Genomic DNA, 20,027 nt, shown 5'->3' with positions numbered 1-20,027 from the left:
ATCTTCAATTAGAAGCTTTGCTATATTACAGACATTTATGTGGTTTCTCCCCAATATGAATTGTCTGATGTTTCCTAAGTCTTGATTTTTTTATTAAAAGCTTTGCCACATTCTTTACATTTGTATGGCTTTTCTCCAGTATGAATTATCTGGTGTTTAGTAAGGCATGCATTTTGAATAAAAGCTTTGACACATTCTTTACATTTGTATGGCTTCTTCCCAGTATGAATTTTCTGGTGTTTACTAAGGTTTGATTTTTGATTAAAGGCTTTTCCACATTGTTTACATTTGTATGATTTCTGCCCAAAATGAATTCTCTGGTGTTGAGTAAGGCATGAATTTTGATTAAAAGCTTTGCCACATTGTTTACATTTGCATGCTTTCTCCCCAGTATGAATTCTCTGGTGTTTTATAAGGTATAATCTTCAATTAAAAGCTTTGCCACATTCTTTACATTGTATGGCTTTTCTTCAGTATGAATCCTTTGGTGTTTAGTAAGGTATGAATTTTGATTAAAAGCTTTGCCACATTCTTTACATTTGTATGGCTTCTCTCCAGTATGAATTTTCTGGTGTTTACTAAGATTTGATTTTTGATTAAATGCTTTGCCACATTGTTTACAATTGTATGGCTTTTCTCCAGTATGAATTATCTGGTGTTTAGTAAGGCATGCATTTTGATTAAAAGCTTTACCACATTCTTTACATTTGTATGGCTTCTCCCCAGTATGAATTTTCTGGTGTTTAGTAAGGTTTGATTTTTGATTAAAGACTTTTCCACATTGTTTACATTTGTATGGTTTCTCCCCAGCATGAATTCTCTGGTGTTGAGTAAGGTATGATCTTTGATTAAAAGCTTTGCCACATTCTTTACATTTGTATGGCTTTTCACCAGTATGAATCAGCTGGTGAATAATAAGTCCTGAGTTTCCACTAAAAGCTTTGCCACATATTTTACATTTGTATGGGTTTTCTCCAGTATGAATTTTCTGATGTTGAGTAAGGCATGATTTTTGATTAAAAGCTTTGTCACATTCCTTACATTTGTAAGGTTTCTCTGCAGTATGAATTCTCTGGTGTTGAATAAGGTTTGATTTTTTATTAAAAGCTTTGGCACATTCTTTACATTTGTATGGTTTCTCCCCGGTATGAATTCTCTGGTGTTGAGTAAGGCTTGATCTTTGATTAAAAGCTTTTCCACATTCTTTACATTGGTATGGCTTTTCTCCAGTATGAATTTCCTGGTGTATACTAAGGTATGATTTTTTTAAAGAGAGAGAGAGAGAGAGAGAGAGAGAGAGAGAGAGAGAGAGAGAGAGAGGGGAGAGAATAATTTTTAATATTTATTTTTCAGTTTTCAGGGGACACAACATCTTTATTTTATTGTATGTGGTGCTGAGGATCAAATTCAGCACTCCGTACATGATGCCAGGCGAGCGCGTTATTGCTTGAACCACATCCCCAACCACTAAGGTATGACTTTTGATTAAAAGCTTTGCCACATTCTTTATATTTCCAGATTTTCTATCCACTATGATTACTGTAGTTTTAAAAAATGTTTGAACAACACTTAAAAACATTTTCCCATTTCTTATATTTGTAAGGTTTATCTTCACTGTGAAGCCTGTGGTTTTAGTAACAGATGAATTTTGAGTAAAATATTTTCTACATCCTTTACTTATGGAGGATTTATCACTACTCTGATATACAATTGAGGAATCTTTAAATATTTTTACATATTTTTATAACTTGTAGGGATTCCCTCCAATATTAATTCTCTGGTGTTCAGGAATGCTTGCAGTTTTACTAAAAGTTGCTTTCACATACCTTATATCTGTAATTTGTTTTTTGGTTATGAATGCTTGGATAAATAAATTTGGGGCATGGGTTAAAATCTTTCTCGCTTTTACCATTGTAAAGCTCTTTAAAATGATCATATGGGTGTTTTCTAAGATTTAAATAAGAAATAAATTTTAATGAGTTTTACAGAATTAATATTGTATTACACCAAAAACAAATGTACTGCAAATTACCTAGGGTAGAAACATGTCTATAGATATTGAAAGATTTATCATAAATATAGAGGTCTCTCCAAGTATCTACATCAGCTATGGCTTAAATGGTAAGACAATTTGTCTATATTGTATAGAAAATCAACTCCTTATTACTTTATGTTAAAGACAGAATACTGCAATCTTATATTATTGATCTGTAGACTTTTATCTAATGTGTACTCATGTAGAGATTATTGAAAGTTTTAAAACATAATTGATTTTTAAGCATTTTATTACTGTATTGATTTTTTTCATTAAAATGCCTATTTCTAAATACAGCATCCCTTTATGTTCAAAACACTAGAAAAATTAGGGATAACAGGAAATTACGTCAACATGGTAAAAGCTATATATGCTAAGCCTCAGGCCAGCATCGTTCTAAATGAAGAAAAATTGAAGGCTTTCCCTTTAAAATCTGGAACAAGACAGGGATGCCCTTTCTCACCACTTCTATTCAACATAGTTCTTGAAACACTAGCCAGAACAATTAGACAGACAAAAGAAATTAAAGTCATAAATAGAGGAAAAGAAGAACTTAAATTAACACTATTTGCTGATGACATGATCCTATACCTAGCAGACCCAAAAAGTTCAACCAAGAAACTTCTAGAACTAGTAAATGAATTCAGCAAAGTGGCAGGATATAAAATCAATACCAATAAATCAAAGGCATTTGTTGAGGGCCACAGCCGAATCGGGATGATGCATGGCATTTTTGCCAGAAGTAGTGGTTGAGAGTGACGCCAGCGAGTTCTCATGGAGTTCCCAGTGAGTTCCAGTTGAGCTCTCGCGGGAATTCCTGGAGAGTTCCCATTGTTTGGGGAAGTGCCAGAGGAGGGATATTTCCGGCTACTGGGTCCTGGACGAGCCATGTGGTGTGCGGGAGAAATTCCCAGGGAGCATGTGTAGAGTGTGCTGGTGGAATTCAGAAATAAAGTGTTTTTTTTTTTTTTTTTTTTTTTTTTACTAATTTCTAATCTACTATAAAGATAACACAACCCAATAAGATAACACAAAACAAAACCAAAACAGAATGGAACAAAAATTTGTTGTATTAATTTTCCTATTTTCTTGACATGTGCATTTGTGGTCTATTTCTATCTCATCCTCAGGGGCAAATAACTTCAAACCTTGAACCAACCATTTTCCCAGTTTGCCTGAGAAAGTTCTAGGGATAGGCAGCTTGAAACAAACAAAAAAAAATCAAAACAAGAACACATTGTTTTTTGAAATGGTCACCCATTCTCTTGCCTTCCCTCAGGGGCGAGCAATTTCACTTACCTCCTAGCTTCAGGCGTTACCCGTATGGGCGTCAAATGCCACAGTCTGGCTGGGCACAAATCATGAGCCACTGAAGCAGAAACAAACTTTATTTCTGAATTCCACCAGCACACTCCACACACGCTCCCCAGGAATTTCTCCTGCATGCCAGGTGGCTCGCTCAGGAACCAGCAGCTGGAAATACCCCTCCTCTGACACTTCCCCAAACAATGGGAACTCTCCAGGAATTCCTGTGAGAGCTCAACTGGAACTCAACGGGAACTCCATGAGAACTCGCTGGCGTCATCTCTCAACCACTACTTCTGGCAAAAATACCATGCACCTCCCGACGTGGCTGTGGCCCTCAACAGGCATTCCTGTATATCAGTGACAAATTCTCTGAAATGGAAATAAGGACAACTACTCCATTCACAATATCCTCAAAAAAAAAACCTGGGAATCAACCTAACAAAAGAGGTGAAAGATCTATACAATGAAAACTACAGATCCATGAAGAAAGAAATAGAATAAGACCTTAGAAGATGGAAGGATTTACCTTGCTCATGGATTGGTAGAATTAATATTATTAACATGGCCATATTACTAAACGCGCTTTACAGATTCAATGCAATTCCCATCAAAATCACAATGACATTCCTTGCAGAAATAGAAAAAGCAATCATGAAATTCATCTGGAAAAATAAGAGACCCAGAATAGCTAATGTAATTCTAAGCAGGAAGAGTGAAACTGGTGGTATTGCAATTCCAGATTTTAAACTATACTATAGAGCAATAGTAACAAAAACATCATGGTACTGGCAGGAAAACAGGCTGGTAGATCAATGGTACAGAATAGAGGACACAGAGACAAATTCACAAAGTTACAACTACCTTATATTAGACAACGGTGCTAAAAACATGCAATGGAGAAAGGATAGCATCTTCAACAAATGGTGCTGGGAAAACTGGAAATCCATATGCAACAAAATGAATCTGAATCCCTTTCTCTCATCATGTACAAAAGTCAACTCAAAATGGATCAAGGAGCTAGGAATCAAACCAGAGACTCTGCATCTAATAGAAGATAAAGTTGACCCTAATCTTCATCACATAGGGGCAGGCCCCAAATTCCTTAATAAGATACCTATTGCACAAGGCTTTAAACCAAGAATCAACAAACGGAATGAATTCAAACTAAAAAGTTTTTTCTCAGAAAAAGAAATAATACGTGAAGTGAATAGGGAGCCTACATCCTGGGAACAAATTTTTACCCCTCAAACATCAGATAGAGCTCTAATCTCTAGAGTATACAAAGAATTCAAAAAGTTAAACAACAAAACAACAAATAACCCAATAAAAAAATGGGCCAAGGACTTGAACAGACACTACTCAGAAGAGGATATACAATCAATCAACAAATACATTAAAAATTGGTCACCATCTCTAGCAATCAGAGAAATACAAATTAAAACTACTCTAAGATACCATCTCACTCCAATAAGAATGGCAGACATTATGAAGTCAAACAACAATAAGTCAAACAACAATAAGTGCTGGTGAGGATGGGGGGGGAGGTACACTCATACATTGCTGGTGGGACTGCAAATTGGTGCAGCCAATTTGGAAAGCAGTATGGTGATTCCTTGGAAAGGTGGGAATGGAACCATCACCATTTGACCCAGCTATTCCCCTTCTCAGACTATACCCAAAAGACCTAAAAAGAGCATACTACAGAGCACAATTCACAATAGTTAGAATGTGGAACCAACATAAATGTCCTTCAATAGATGAATGGATTTTTTTAAAATGTGGCATTTATACACAATGGAATATTACTCAGCACTAAAATATAACAAGATCATGGTATTTGCAGGGAAATGGATGGCATTAGAGCAGATTATGCTAAGTAAAGTTAGCCAATCCCTAAAAATCAAATGCCGAATGTCTTCTCTGATATAAGGGGGGTGACTCAAAATGGGATAGGGAGGAAGAGCATGAGAAGAAGACTTATCACTAAATAGGGAAGAGAGGTGGTAGGGAAAAAGAGGGAGAAGGGGAGTTGCATGGAAGATTGGAGAAGAACCTCATCGTTATACAGAATACATGTATGATGTTGTGATGAGAAAAAGAAAAAAATAAAATGTGTCACATTAGATTGGATTGAGAGAAATAATGGGAGGGGAGGGGAGGAGTAGGGGGGATAGAAAGGGCAGCAGAATAGAATAGACCTTAGAATAGAATAGACCTGATTGCTGTATGTATATAGGTGACTCTATGATCAGTGTGATTCTGCAATCTGTACAATTAGAAAAATGAGAAATTATACCCCAATGATTCAAATGTATGAATTGCCAAGATCATTGTAATGTCATGTGTAGCTAATAAATAAAATTAAATTTAAAAAAATGCCTATTTCTAAAGCTGAGCAAACTGGTTGAATCTTTATTTTCCTGAAGATATTATTAAGATGCAGCTTCATAATGGCTTGTAAATATCACATATATATGTAATTTGATACATGTTTTTGAAATTGAAAGTATTTTGTATTGTAAGTGATTTTACACAGAATACAAGTAGTAAAAATTTTACGATTACAATAATGTAATTAAAAGTTTTAACCAAATAAAAAGTGACAGGCACATTTGAGCAGTCAATCTTTTGAGATGTTTATAATAATATAACCTGATCAATGTTGGGATAAATAAATTTGGGGCATTTTTGTGTAATTTTGTGTAATTTTCTGTATAAATAATTTTCATGTTTTTTCTTCATTAAAATAATTTAAAATTTTCTTCTCTTTCAATTTCTATTTCTTATTTAAAATTAAGCATTACCTGTCTTGTTATACATACCTTCTCTTTATCAAGTTTTGCAAAAAACATTTTATTTCTTGCTCTCCTGAAAATTCTTGGTTTTGATTAGAAGTCATACCTGAAAAAAAATTAAAATAGCAAGTTATTCTGCTTACTACACTATGATGAATATACTCTGCAAATATATAAAATTTTATAAAGTTGGGGGAATAGTCAGAGAACAGTATGATTCAAAGCCACTTTTACTCAAGAACTATACAGAGTTTACTAGAATAAACTGAAAAAGGTTGTGAAAACTTTGAAAATCATCTTAAAAATTTACTGCACCACAGATGAGGACAACATTCAAACTGACTACTATTACCACAACAATGTCAAATCACAGCCCTTCACTTCAAAATATTCAGACTCCACCTGTGACTCAAATGTTGCAGGAAATGAATATCTCTTATTTGTTTGTTATCTCTTTGGGGATTGTTTCTTAAGATTGAACACAGGAGTATTCTATCACTAAAATACATCCAAAGACACTTCTATATTTATGCTGTTTTGAGACACTTCTATCAGAAAGATGCTGAAATGTATTTCAAACTGGCATTCCACTGCCTTGGCTTCCCAGTTATATGGAATTACATTGGCATATCATTGCACATGACCTGTTTTTGTTTCCTTTGTAACTTACAAATATTTTCCAAAATGACTTTAATGATGTAATTTAACAGATTTTAAATATAAAAATTTCAATGAAAATAATAGCTCCTACAATAAAGGGTATTATGAACTCAAGCAAACAAAGAATATAACACTAGTAATTGAGAGTTAAAAAGTTGATGCTGTTAAATAACTAAGCGATGCCAAATAACTACTTGAAAGATATTTAATAAAATAAATAACAATGTAGAAAATTAAAAGAAATTCAGAAAAAAATAGCAACAGAAAAAGCAGAAATTATATACTAAAAATATTTTTTATAAAACAATGCCTTTGCTGGGGATACAGCTCAGATGGTAAAATGTTTACTTCACATGCAAAGGTGGGGCTTAATTCCTGGCACCACACACACACATCACACACACACACACACACACACACACACACACACACAGTCTCATACAATAGAAATTTGAAGAATATATTAAAGGCTAGAATTAATTAAAAGACACAGGTAGTGCTGGATAATGTAGTGTACAATTGTAATCCCAGCATCTAGGGAGGCTAAGGCAAGAGGATTATGAGTTCAAAGACAGACTCAGCAATGGTGATGCATGAAGCACCTCAGTGAGACCCTGTTTCTAAACAAAATACAAAATAGGCTGGTGATGTGGCTCTGAGTTAAATCCCCAGTACCAATAAATAAATAAACAAATAAAAAAAAGACACAAGTTAATACATTTATAATCAATCTTTTGAAACTCTTCCAAGAAAAAATTTTGATATGAGTATGAAAAAGAAAAATTTTAATTATAATGATAGTGTTTTATGGTTAACCATTGATTTCTTTGAAGAAGGCTTCCAGAAAAGAATTGGAGCATAAAGGTATGTATGTTGAAAGAAAAAGAAAATATGAACCTAGAATACTTTATCCACCAATACCATTTTTTAAACTTTTAAGAAAATTACAGGCTTAAAATATATACATATTCAAAAATGACTTTACTTCTTGGCCTGCTCTAAGAGAAATAATCAATGGAATCTTTCCAATAAAATAAATCTGCACAACAGAAATGATAAAAAATTTGAAAGTTTATGTGAAAAAAAAATATATACATATACAAATATATATTTTATTTTAGTTTCATTGTTGTACATAAAACATTTCATTCTACTATAGAATTTGGAAAACTAAAGCATAAATATTATCATAATTCTTTGTTAATCAGCATAAATTAGAAAAACGGGTGTGAAATCAATAATAAATCATGACAACACATGTAAAGACACTGATTATCTTAGAAAACCAAAGTTAATTCAGTTTAAAACATAGTGCAAACTAATAAATTTTTAAAATTTCTTCTATAGTAATACATGACAGTAGAATATATCTTCACATATTATACATTCATAAAGTATAACTACCTATTTTTGTGGTGGTAAATTTTGTGGAGTTACACTGGTTGTGTATTCACATAAGAACATAAGAATGTTATTTCCAATTTATTCTACTGTTTTTAAGTACTTTTATGTAATTCCAAATAATGAAAAAATAAACATCAAAGATAAAAATAGGAAAAAAATGAAATATCACTATAAAAATTTATGAACTACAAATTAAGGCAGTTTTTTAATAGTAGAAAAAATTATACGAAATAAACAAAACTTGAAAACTACAGAAGTAAGTTCTTCCTCATCAGTAACTTAAGTACAAATAAACTATTTTTGAAAAAACCTAATCAGAACACAATGTGACTAACAAGATTAAACCTAAAAATATGTTAACTATTTCAGATGTAAATCTACAGAAGATTGTCTTTAGATATAAGGTCACAAAAAGACTAAATCAAAAAGATATAACAAATATTACATTCAAAATTGCAAAGATTATAATACTATATAAATAAGAGACAAAGTAGATTATTATATAAAGATAAATATGACCAATCCTGGGAATACAATCATAGTGAATATATTTGTAACACAAATCATATTTTTATATGTGGAAAGAAAACACACACTAAAAATTCAACATCATACAAAGTAACAAAGCTATAGTAGGAGACATCAATTCCCAATTAATGAAAGAAAAAAAATAGAATTGCATTAGTACCCAGGGGGGGGGAAAAAAGAAACTTCAAAAAGCATTAAAAACTAATTAGGTTTAAAGAGGCAATCTTGTCTATAGTGTATGGAATATTATTCCAAAGAGATCAGGTTAAAAGCACATAACAAATGTTAAAGATATTAAAATATTGAAGTTGCTTTCTAACATAATACAATAAGTTCCAAAACAAAAGTGAAAGTGATCTTCAAAATTTATGAATATGAGTTTAAAGCCAAATTCAGTGATTAAACAAGGCCCTAAGCAACTTAGATAGACACCGTCACAAAAAGAAATATAAAAACAGCTGCCAGCCAGGCATGGTAACACACATCTGTATTTCAAGCAGCTTGGGAGTCTGACAGCAAGATTTTGAGTTCAAAGCCAGCCTCATCAAAAGAAAGGTGAAATCAAGGAGACCATATTTCTAAATAAAAGAAAAAATGGTGCTTGGGATGTAGCTCAGTGACCAAATGCCCCTGAGATCAATCCCCAGTACCCTTCCCGAAAAAGGGTTGTTGATGTGGCTTAGTTGTAATGAACCTCTGCAAAAAAAAAAAAAAAAAAAAAAAAAAAAAGAAAAAAAATCCTATAGCTCCCAAAATAATCTAAGCAGTCCATGTAATTCCAAATAATCAATATTACTTTTGTATAAACAAATAAGTTTTTTGAACAACTCTGTGGAATAACCTGGGTGCATCAATAACTAAACATATTAAAATTTTTTATAAACTGCTTCCTGATATAAAAGCAATAAAAGCTACAATATTCAATATATTTTGAGGGTAATTTAGAAAGCCACAAATAAGAAAACTGAAAGTACATCAATTAGCCCTCAACTTGATGGAAAAATTAAAGTATATTTACAGATTTATTCTCATTAAAACAACATTCAATAGAGACCAATGTGGCAAGCCAATCAAATATCATTTCACATAATTACATGAAGGCAATTTGGAATAAACTATGAAAAGTTTTCAAACTTTTCAAAGATAAGAAATTATATAATATTTACAATGCTCAACTTTTAGTATAGTGTGTTAAGTGAAATAGTAATTGACAAAAAAAAAAAAAAAACAAATACCAGGTAATTATACTTATGAGAGATATCTACTGTAGCCAAATATACAGACCAAAAGGAATGGCATCAGGGATGAAAAAGTGTGACAAAGGAGCACTTGTTTGGAGGAAAAATGAACTTACTTTTTAGTTGATACAAACTTTCTAGAAAAAATGTTACAAAAAAATTTGAATGAACACTACTGACCAGTAAATTTAAAATATATAAGACAGTAAGTTCAGGAAAGTTACACAGTTTTGATCACAATTACAAATTTGACAAATATATAAAAGTTAAAAAATTGTAAAAATCTTTATGGTACCTTTAAAAAGCTAAAATCTTACTCCTAGACAAAAGAACAGATTCATATATAGAGAGATGATGAATATGCCATTAATTCTAACTACTTGGAAGGTTGAGGCATGGAAATACAATTTTAGCTTTAGCCACTAAGCAAGAGTCTATTTTAAACTAAAAGTCAAAAGGGGGTGATGATGAAGGTAAATATTATAAGAAACTCTGAGTTCAATCTGCAGTGTGTGTATATAAATATATATATCAAAATTTAGATACATTATATGAATAAGCACAAGAACAGGGTAAACAATCAAGGCACTATATATAAATCATAAATAATACATGTAAGTAAAAGTATAGAAAACTTGATTGAAAATTGGCACATGGTTCAAGTGCAGTCTAATTTCACCTAATGTTTTCCTAAAGTGACAAATTATGATAATTTCTATTTAATCATAACATATAGATATAAAAATAAAAACAATATCACTGAAGTGAGAAAAACTAATGAAATCACTGAAGCGGTCTAAAGAGTGAAACTCAAAAAAGACACAAGAATTAGAGTAATGTAACCCACAAAATTCTGAATAATTATATTACAATAGAAATCTTTCTTTTAATTATTTTGTAGTTATAGGTGGACAGAATGCATTTATTTTATCTGCTTATTTTTATGTGGTGCTAAGGATCAAACACAATACCTCACATGTGTGAGGCAAGCCCTTTGCCACAAAGTACTTCTAAGCCCTGAAAAATCTTCTTTAAACCCCATTGATCAGCTATACTTACATAAGCACTAGGAGCAGGCATTGTGAATTACTGCTATTCATTACATAGCAGAAAAAATTCACAGAATATTCAGTATAAGCATTCATATAAAGCTCTGATGAGAAAATTTTGAATGAATAAATATTTAAATTATATTAAAGAAACTTTTCTATAATATTAATATATTACAATGGTTTTACCTAGAGGTATTTGGAAATTAGCAGATTTTCAAGGGAGTCCCAGAATGCAAATAAGTGCTAGGTTAATGCATATCCTCACAGGCATTGTAGAAGACTAGTAGGGATTCTGAAAATATACAGAGAATCATTCCTCTGGTGAGCAAATTCCTAGGCCAGGGGTAACAGGCACTCTGTTTCCCACCCTTAGAATGCCCTGGAATTTTCCATAGGAACTAGTAATGTTATTAAATGCATGTGCAATGTCAAGCTGCTATGGCAATGCTCTGCTCAAAAAAGGCTCTGCATTAGAGTCTTATCAGCCTTAAACATGATCTCTGGAAGACAGCTCCTGAGAATAAAGGAACTCTCTTTTTATACAAGCACAATGTTTCAAAGAGTCTGAAACTCTCTACAGATCAGTAAGTTTATACAATGAACTTTCTTGAGAGCTACACAAAAATCCTAAGTTTGCACATTGCAACTTGGTATATAACTGAGGAATAAAGTGCATAATGTTGCTAAATTTCTAACCTTCCTAATAATAAAATGAACAATATGTAGTAGCGATGCCAATGACCTAAATTAACCTATTGATATAAATAAAGCTTGGCAGCTTGGCCTCTTTGCCATTTTGCCATTATGCCTCCTTTCCTGACTCTTGTCTCTGTGTCTTTTTTTTTTTACTTTCCTACAATACTTTGATAATTTGAATGTAGAGATCACTGGAGGACAAGAAGGAGCTTAAATAATTGATATGCATGGTAAATATAGAGCATGAATGCTCTATAATGATTGCAATAGAAACAAACCTAGGCTTGAAAAAACTAATTTCTGTTGAATTTTAGCTTATCAATTAACATTTTAATGTGAATTCCTCTTTGACATTTGGACCTTTTATCTGTACTCTTTTGCTTCATTGATTTCTACCCACTTTAATATGTCTACTGTCAGTTTTCTCTTCAAATCCCAAGGTTATTTCTTCGGGGACAGAAAGGTGACCAAGGATTACTTCGAGAAAGCAAAAATTTTTGATGGAAAATGAAATGTGTTACATTTTGTTATTTTCTTGGTAACTACAGAAGTCTTCTTAATGTTGTCCTCATTAGGAAAAAAGAAAAAGAAAACACCCCATAAGATTCTACACAATTATTTCCCCATTTTTTTTTCCAGACAACAACACTAAATAATTTGAAACAATTTTCATTCTCTACATTGTGACCACTACTTAGAAAAGATAAATTAAACATAAAAAGAAAAACCTTGAACATTTTCTTTTCTACATAAACAAATGCCAATCTTTGTCCTAAAAATAAGAGTCTAAAACTTTTTCATGCAGAATAGAAATTGTCATAAGACACTCTAGTGTCTTAATCCTTGGTTTTGAATTAGAAATTCTGACTTAAATTTAGGCTTACCAATAAAGAGTAGGTTTCTACAGATCTCTAACATCACATCTCCATATAAAGTCTGCTGAGAAGGGTCCAGGCATTTCCATTCCTCTTCAGAAAAATCAATGACCACATCACTTAATGTCAATGGTTCCTGAAATAAAAATGAGTAAATACATATCACATAAACCATCTGATTAATGACATAGCATTTATTTTATACAAATTGTAATGAGAGTTAAAAGAGGTGGCTTTCACTTATGGTAGTGACCTCATCCATTCAAAGAGATACTTTTTAATGGTGCTGGGGATTGAACCCAGGGCCTTGTGTATGCAAGGCAAGCATTCTACCAACTAAGCGATATCCCCAGCCCTAATAATTAGTTACAAGCAGAAAAATTGGTGGATAAAGCTGGTATATTGGAACCCAGGGAGCAGCATATGTGAAGCAAAACACTGAGGCAAAGAAGTGGGAAAAAATCCAACATAATCCCAAAGGATGAATAATAGTAGCAATTAGTTATTGAATATTCAAAAGAAGCACAAACAAACAAAGCAATGATACTTGAGATATGCATAGCAAAATTATAAGTAATAATTTTACTCATACAACAGTGGTCACCTCAGTGACCATACGAGATCACTAAAGACACAAAAACATCTAATAGTCCACGTATTTATTTGAATGGTCAAAGTTGTTTATCTTCTCATATTTACACATACCATAAGACAAGTACTGTATTTAAAAGATTACTTTTACTTCTTCAGACCACAGCATCACAACTCACTTCTAAAACAATAGAATAAAAGTTTTAACTATCAAACTATTACAAAACACTTAGGTACTTGGGTCAACTTGAATTACATGGCAAAAAGTTATAAAAAATTAAAAAAGCAAATTAAGTGAATAGACTGTTAATCTTTCAGTTTATAAGGAAACTGACACATCAGTTTAACATTCCCAGATTTGGAAAGCCACTCTCATTGTGAAATTGTATCCTCATCTGGCTCATTTCAAAGTAGGAAGTGAGAGAATACCAAGCAGTTAACAAAAAAGTTCTGAAAGGTTCTGGCACCCTAATTGCCTCCCTGACAGCATAAGAATACTACTTTTTCCAAAATCTCAATTACCACTAGTGAATAAACACATATGTGAAGTTAGTTTAAGGTTCTGATCTGTGATGTTGTTGTTGTTATTATTATTATTATTATTATTATTATTATTATTATTATTATTATTATTTAGATATTTAACCCAGGGGCACTCTACCCCAGAAAGGCATTTCTAGAAGTTTTAATTTTTTTTTAATTTTGATAATTGGGCTCAAAAAGTTGCTTAGGGCCTCTAAATTACTGAGACTGGACTCAAATTTACTTTCTTTCTACCTCATTTTTCCACACCACACTCCTGACTCTGCAGCCACTTTTGATACCAAATACTCAAATTTGCACAACAAACATTATTTTAACAACTAGTAGTCAATAATTCAATTCTGATACCATTTAGTACAGATCCCACAAGTTTAGGGTTCACTCCTATCAAATTTTACTAACTGAGGTACCAGTTTCAAGCCCCAGAATAGAATAACATTTATATTTACGATTCATTTTCTATAATTTAGGCATCTCAATATCTACATGCTCAAGTTACTTATTCTGAAAAAAAAGAACACACTTATGTATACCAGGTTCTTATAAATTATATAAATCAGGAAGTTGACAATTGAAAATTTGCATAGAACATAAAAAATGTCAGAGAAAAATTGGACACTATATAGGCCATTTTAGGAAATAACTTGTTGAAGATATTACCTCCAATTTTTCTGTTCTGCTATAGCAGTGAAGAGCCCCCTTCCCATTATGATTTAGAAGATCCTCACTATTTTAAATATGCTGTTTCAGTTACTCATTATTTTGCATATTTCCATTTGTTTTCATCAAATATATTTAATTGAACACTTTTACATTCAGGAGTAAGAACAAAATATTTGTATAAGAAAAAATAAAAATGAAGCTCAAGTTTCTTCTCTATGTGAAACCCTTAGAATATTGAGCATGTCAGCCCAAACCTACATATATTCAATTTTCTTAAAATACTTATTCATTGGCTTCAGGGTAAGGGATCTTTCATTTGGAATTTTGATTTATTTATATTTTTGGTACAGGAGCATTCTACAACTGAGATATATCCTATGCCTTTTAATTTATTTTTCCTTTTGAGACAGTGTCTCACTAAGTTGCTACACTAATCTTGAACTTTGACCTTTCTCCCTCAACCTCCAGGTTGTTATTACTGGCATGTCCTAATGTTCCCAGAAAGATATAAATGTTCTAAACTCCACCTGCTTTTCACCTTCTTTTTTTTTTTTTTGCTTTTTCTTCTAAAAATAAGCCCTTGACAGCCTAAGATTTTACATGCATCCATATATTATATTTTATGAATTTGAAGTTTTGCAATGTAGATTTAGAAAAAAAAAGCTGCTTATTACCTATCTCTGAATTTTTCCAATCTGATATTCTAGAAATAGCTCCACATCAATGAAAACTATAGCCATAGATAGAAATAAGATCTAACTTAACCTTCAATAATGTTGTTTTACAGGCTCAAAAATTGATCTTAGTTTGAATACAATTTTATTCTAAAATTTATCTCTATCTTTTCTCTTTGGAAACATTTTTTTAATCTTTCAAATATTAGTGATAAACTACATTTCATAGGCAATGAAATGTTAAACAAAATGAGACATATTTTCTTAAATATTTGGTTACCACCCCAAACTTGAGGCACTACATTATGTCTTTCAATTAGCATATAGTGAGTTTTCCTTTGAAGACTTCTGAACAAACACTAGAATTTTTTTTTTTTTTTCGGAATTCTTGGTACAGTTTATTTTCCTTTCAAATTCTGGTACCTTATAACCATTTTTTCCAAGATGAGTAAGGAAAGGGAGGGCAAAAATAATATTTGCCTTTCTTTTAAGTTACAGAAGCAATAAATAGATCAAATATTTCAAATATTTCAATATTTGATCTATTTAGATGAAAACCACAAAGAATATTCCTGAAATATCTAGAGTATTCAGCTAGTCCAACAAGGTGCACCATTCCCTGACCACAAGCTGCTCGGTAGGAAGGGAGGGTTACACACAAGTTGGTATTCTGTAGGTAATTCAACAAACATGGAAGCTATGGGTACCTTGGGTGAGTTTCATGTAATTTTTACACCATGGCCACTCAAAGACATGGCAGATAATGAAGAGACATCACACTCTAAAGTTTCTTAAGGGGGCCCTAAACTTGCTGTCTATTCTTATAAAAGACAAATAAACAGAAGGTTCAAAGTTTTGTTTTTAATTTTAATACCAAGGATTAAACTCAGGAGTGCCTACACACTGAGCATCATTCCCCTCCCTTTTATAATTTTTATTTTTAATTTATTGATCCTCTTGTTTCATCCTACTAAAATGCTGAGATTATGAACATGCATCTTCACACCTGGAATTAGGTACAAATACTTTTTCAAAGAGTTTCTTGTTATAACCGCATGTTCCTCTCCTGTGAAAGTACAACCACACACATGCACACACACACTCACTTTTTAAAATTCCATCCAAACCTAAGAGGAAAAGTTGATTTAAAACCCTGTGTTATTTGAAATGTTCCAGGGAACCATACTTCATATTATAGTAAATTATCTGAGAAAAGATGAAACTTCAGAAAATCATGCTTACTACACATTAGGAAAATGCACTTAAAAATGGGTGCCACCTGGTAAGGAAAGAGAAACTGAAAACTCCTTGGACCATAGCTCCTCCCAAATATTAATTATTTACATGAATCAAAATGGTCCTGTCTTTAACATCCACTCTGAAGCGGTGTAGGCAAGAAAGTACAGAGTTGGTTTCAGGCCAGGCAGAGGTCACCAATCTGGCATAGGACAAAAAGTAGAATCCTGACTGTCAACCCCATTCTTAGGGCCAGAGGGGCAGTGTATTGAGCTTTATCAAATTTAAACTGGGGGGCTGGGGATGTGGCTCAAGCGGTTGCGCGCCATGCCTGGCGTGCGTGCGGCCCGGGTTCGATCCTCAGCACCACATACCAACAAAGATGTTGTGTCCGCCGAGAACTAAAAAATAAATATTAAAAATTCTCTCTCTCTCTCTCTCTCTCTCTCTCTCTCTCTCTCCTCTCTCACTCTCTCTTTAAAAAAAAAAAAATTTAAACTGGGGTTAAAAGATTACAAAGGTGACCTCAGGAAACCCAGGTTCTCACAATTAGTTCTGACTAGTTTTACTCTGCCCCTTTCTTCTGTTTCATAATGCCCAGTCCTGCAGACATATCATTTTTAAAATAATCTGGACCCTGAATGTTAGAGGAAAAGGGCCTCTGACAGAGTCACCCAGGCATCACAAAACCTGGAGATGAATCAAGAGATTTGCCTGAGACAGAGATGAATTGTCTCCTAGATTTTGAAGCCTACCCTCTATTCTTTGGTTGTTGCTCTGATTCAATAATTATCACCCAAATCACTTCTGATTGAATAATTTTTACCTGAATATAAAAAATACCAAGCTCAGACCCCTCTCCCTCTGAGTGGAAGGTGAAACAATTCTCAGGCTATAGGACCCCCAAATAACAAAATATTAATTATATTTCTTCTCAGATAGAGCTTTCTATGTGCAAGAAGACTTGGCTATACAAAGGGACATAAGTATTTAATGTTTAATATAATGTTATATCAATTATCAGTGACAATAATGCCAATGACAGATTCAAAAATGCAAATAATATAGAGGGAATTACTTTACATTTTTGGGTTTCATGACCTTCATACTCTGGCTAAATGAGGCTTGTTTGTTTGTTTGGTTCCAGGAATAGACCCCAGTGATGCATCACTGAAAAACATCTCCAGTTTATATATATATATATATATATATTTCTTTTTTTTTTTTTTTTTTTTTGCCAGAATCTCACTAAGTCTTTGAGGCTGGCCCTAAGCTTGTGATTAACTTTCTTTACTTTCCTGACTCACCAGCATTATAGGTATGCAACAACACACCGAGCTCATGTTCCGAAATTTTGATGCAGCTAGATTTTAGAAAAAGTAGTTAATCTTCTATAGCATCATAGTTAAAAGAAATAAAATGATAAATATATGTGTAACTGAACTTTTAGAGGTCATAAGTAAAACAAATAAGATAAATAATTATAATAATTTATAAATATATTCTTATAATTTATCACAAAATTGGTACTTTATAATAATTTAAGTTATAAAATAATTAAAATTTTTATTTCATAATAAAATTATGATTATATTTTCTAAGAAACTATTATATTTTTAATCCAAAATATCCATAATTTTATCATTCTAACATATAAATAATGACATTTTTTAGCTAACTTCATGTATTTTTCATTAAACTTTCAATTCTCACACTTCTTTCCACTCCTAATACTTCTCAATGTAGATCAGCCACATTCCAAAAACTCATTAGCCACATGTGGCAAATGGATGCCACATCACAAGTGTATATCTGAGTGCCGTGTTTCCTGGACTGCAGAAAATTGAATAACTGAACCCCTCCTTTCTTATTAGAGATGAGAAAACATGTCTTCCTTAACAATATTTCTTCTTTAAACCAAATGAGAAAGAAATGGTATTTTTAGACCCAGGAGTGTGGGTCTAGCAAACAAAGGATGATGCAAATCCAGGGGGAAGTGTCCTCATGTCTTCATGTCAGTCTTCACCTTGAGACTAAATTTTAGTTGTGGACAAAAAGATTAAAACTTCTTTATTTTGCCATTGGGCCTTCATCCTAGGGATCCAGCTATGGTTGTCTGGTTTATCTTTTTTTGTAGAGTATGCTGTGAGTTAAAGTACTAATAACATTGTCATGTCTACATGCATTTTGGCATTAATCAAAATCATTTTATAGAACTTTCAATGTTAAATCAAGAAAATTAAATTTAAATTCAGTGTTTTTTCCATGCCTAAATCTATGCAGTCAACTTGAAATTAGCATGTTTTGAATTCTGGCTTCCTGTTTCTATTAAATGCATTTAAGCTATCAAGTATTACCAAGCTGTCAAGTATTACACACTACCAGCAAAATTACTAATTCATGATTCAAATGAACAGTTTATGAGTAAGCCAAATTTAGACTGGGTTTATCTGGGCTATTCTGATTTCAGCAGAAATTTTTACAAGCATATGCTCTGCTATTTGACATGGTTACCCTGTTCCTGGAAGAGAGATGGCTGTCCACTCTAGTCTTTTCATTCTCATCTACATGGACTCTTCTCCTTCATAAGCCTAATATGAGCTTCTTCTTCTTCTTAAGATGGTGGGATTTACAAAGATAAAAATGGGAAGAAATCAAGACACTCTATGTCTAAGAACAATATCAGTACGTTTCCATATTTTCTCTCTTCTACTGGCTGTAATAAAATAGCCATTTTTTAATTCACATATTGACAAAGAGACACTATCTCTTGATAAAAAGCAGCTAGAAAAGAGTATTGCCAATTTGCTGGGATACAGGGAAGGATATGGAACTGGAGATATTTTTGCATTTTATACTTTTTAACCTTTTCTTTCAGAGAATATTTGTATGTCTATTCTAAATTTATAAAATTTTACCATACCACAGATACTAAGAGGCTAGTCAGGGTTTGAACTCAGAATTTCAACTGGCTGCCTCAAAAACTCAAATATTTTCCTAGGTCACAATAATCATACAACTTTTCTAGGGCTCTTGATATAGTTACAATTGATAGAGTGCTTGCCTTGAATGCAAAAGACCCTAGGTTGAATTCCCAGCACCAAGTAAAATGAAAATAAAACTTTTCCAGGAATTTAGTAACTGAAAAATTACACCTCTGCTATAGAAGCATGATTCTCTTCAGCCTCATATCCTTTACTACTTTTTACTATTAGAACACTTTCAAGAACACTCAAGGTTTTTTTTTTTAATAGGGAATAATTTGGGTAGGTCAAATTGCACTATGTTTTGAAAATAAAGCTAAATGAATCATTTTTATTTCTCATCATGAGATAATAATAAAAAATGTGCTAACACAATATACAGGCAACTTAATTTGTTCCTTTTCTTTGGTTTTCATAGTCTACTTATGATTTTTAACCTACATTAAACCTAGACATTCTTTTCATGAAACAGTCTCTTGATATGAAAGCAAGAGAACAAGATAGATCTACTGAAAAGAAATTTTTTTTCCACCAGCAGTTTGACTAAACACCTGAAAATATAAGAAAATAATCTTTCTATTTTTTCAACATGGGCAAATCTTTCTTCTATAAACCCCACATGAAAGCCTGAAGTGGATAAATCCACACAGCACACAAGGAAACCACACAGAGCTAATGCATTTTCAACTGGGAATCAGTGATGAGCCCCTCTCCTTGTATATTTATTCTTGTTGAGGTCATATGT

General features: G+C 32.5%; 1 protein-coding gene across 1 annotated transcript; it reads right to left on the bottom strand.

The window, feature by feature from the left end:
- Positions 1-278: 278 nt before the first annotated feature.
- Positions 279-17,641, bottom strand: LOC144368671 (uncharacterized). Its single transcript, XM_078027828.1, has 3 exons — positions 17,606-17,641; positions 12,633-12,727; positions 279-1,250 (listed from the first exon to the last, which is right to left on the bottom strand). The coding sequence occupies exons 1-3, from the start codon at positions 17,639-17,641 to the stop codon at positions 410-412; spliced, it is 972 nt and encodes a 323-aa protein (XP_077883954.1). The 3' UTR covers positions 279-409.
- Positions 17,642-20,027: the final 2,386 nt, after the last annotated feature.

Source organism: Ictidomys tridecemlineatus, chromosome 11 (assembly GCF_052094955.1).
Source record: "Ictidomys tridecemlineatus isolate mIctTri1 chromosome 11, mIctTri1.hap1, whole genome shotgun sequence".
Classification (NCBI taxonomy): domain Eukaryota; kingdom Metazoa; phylum Chordata; class Mammalia; order Rodentia; family Sciuridae; genus Ictidomys; species Ictidomys tridecemlineatus.
Note: the sequence above shows the minus strand (reverse complement) of the source record. Positions and strands in the feature narration are given on the sequence as shown.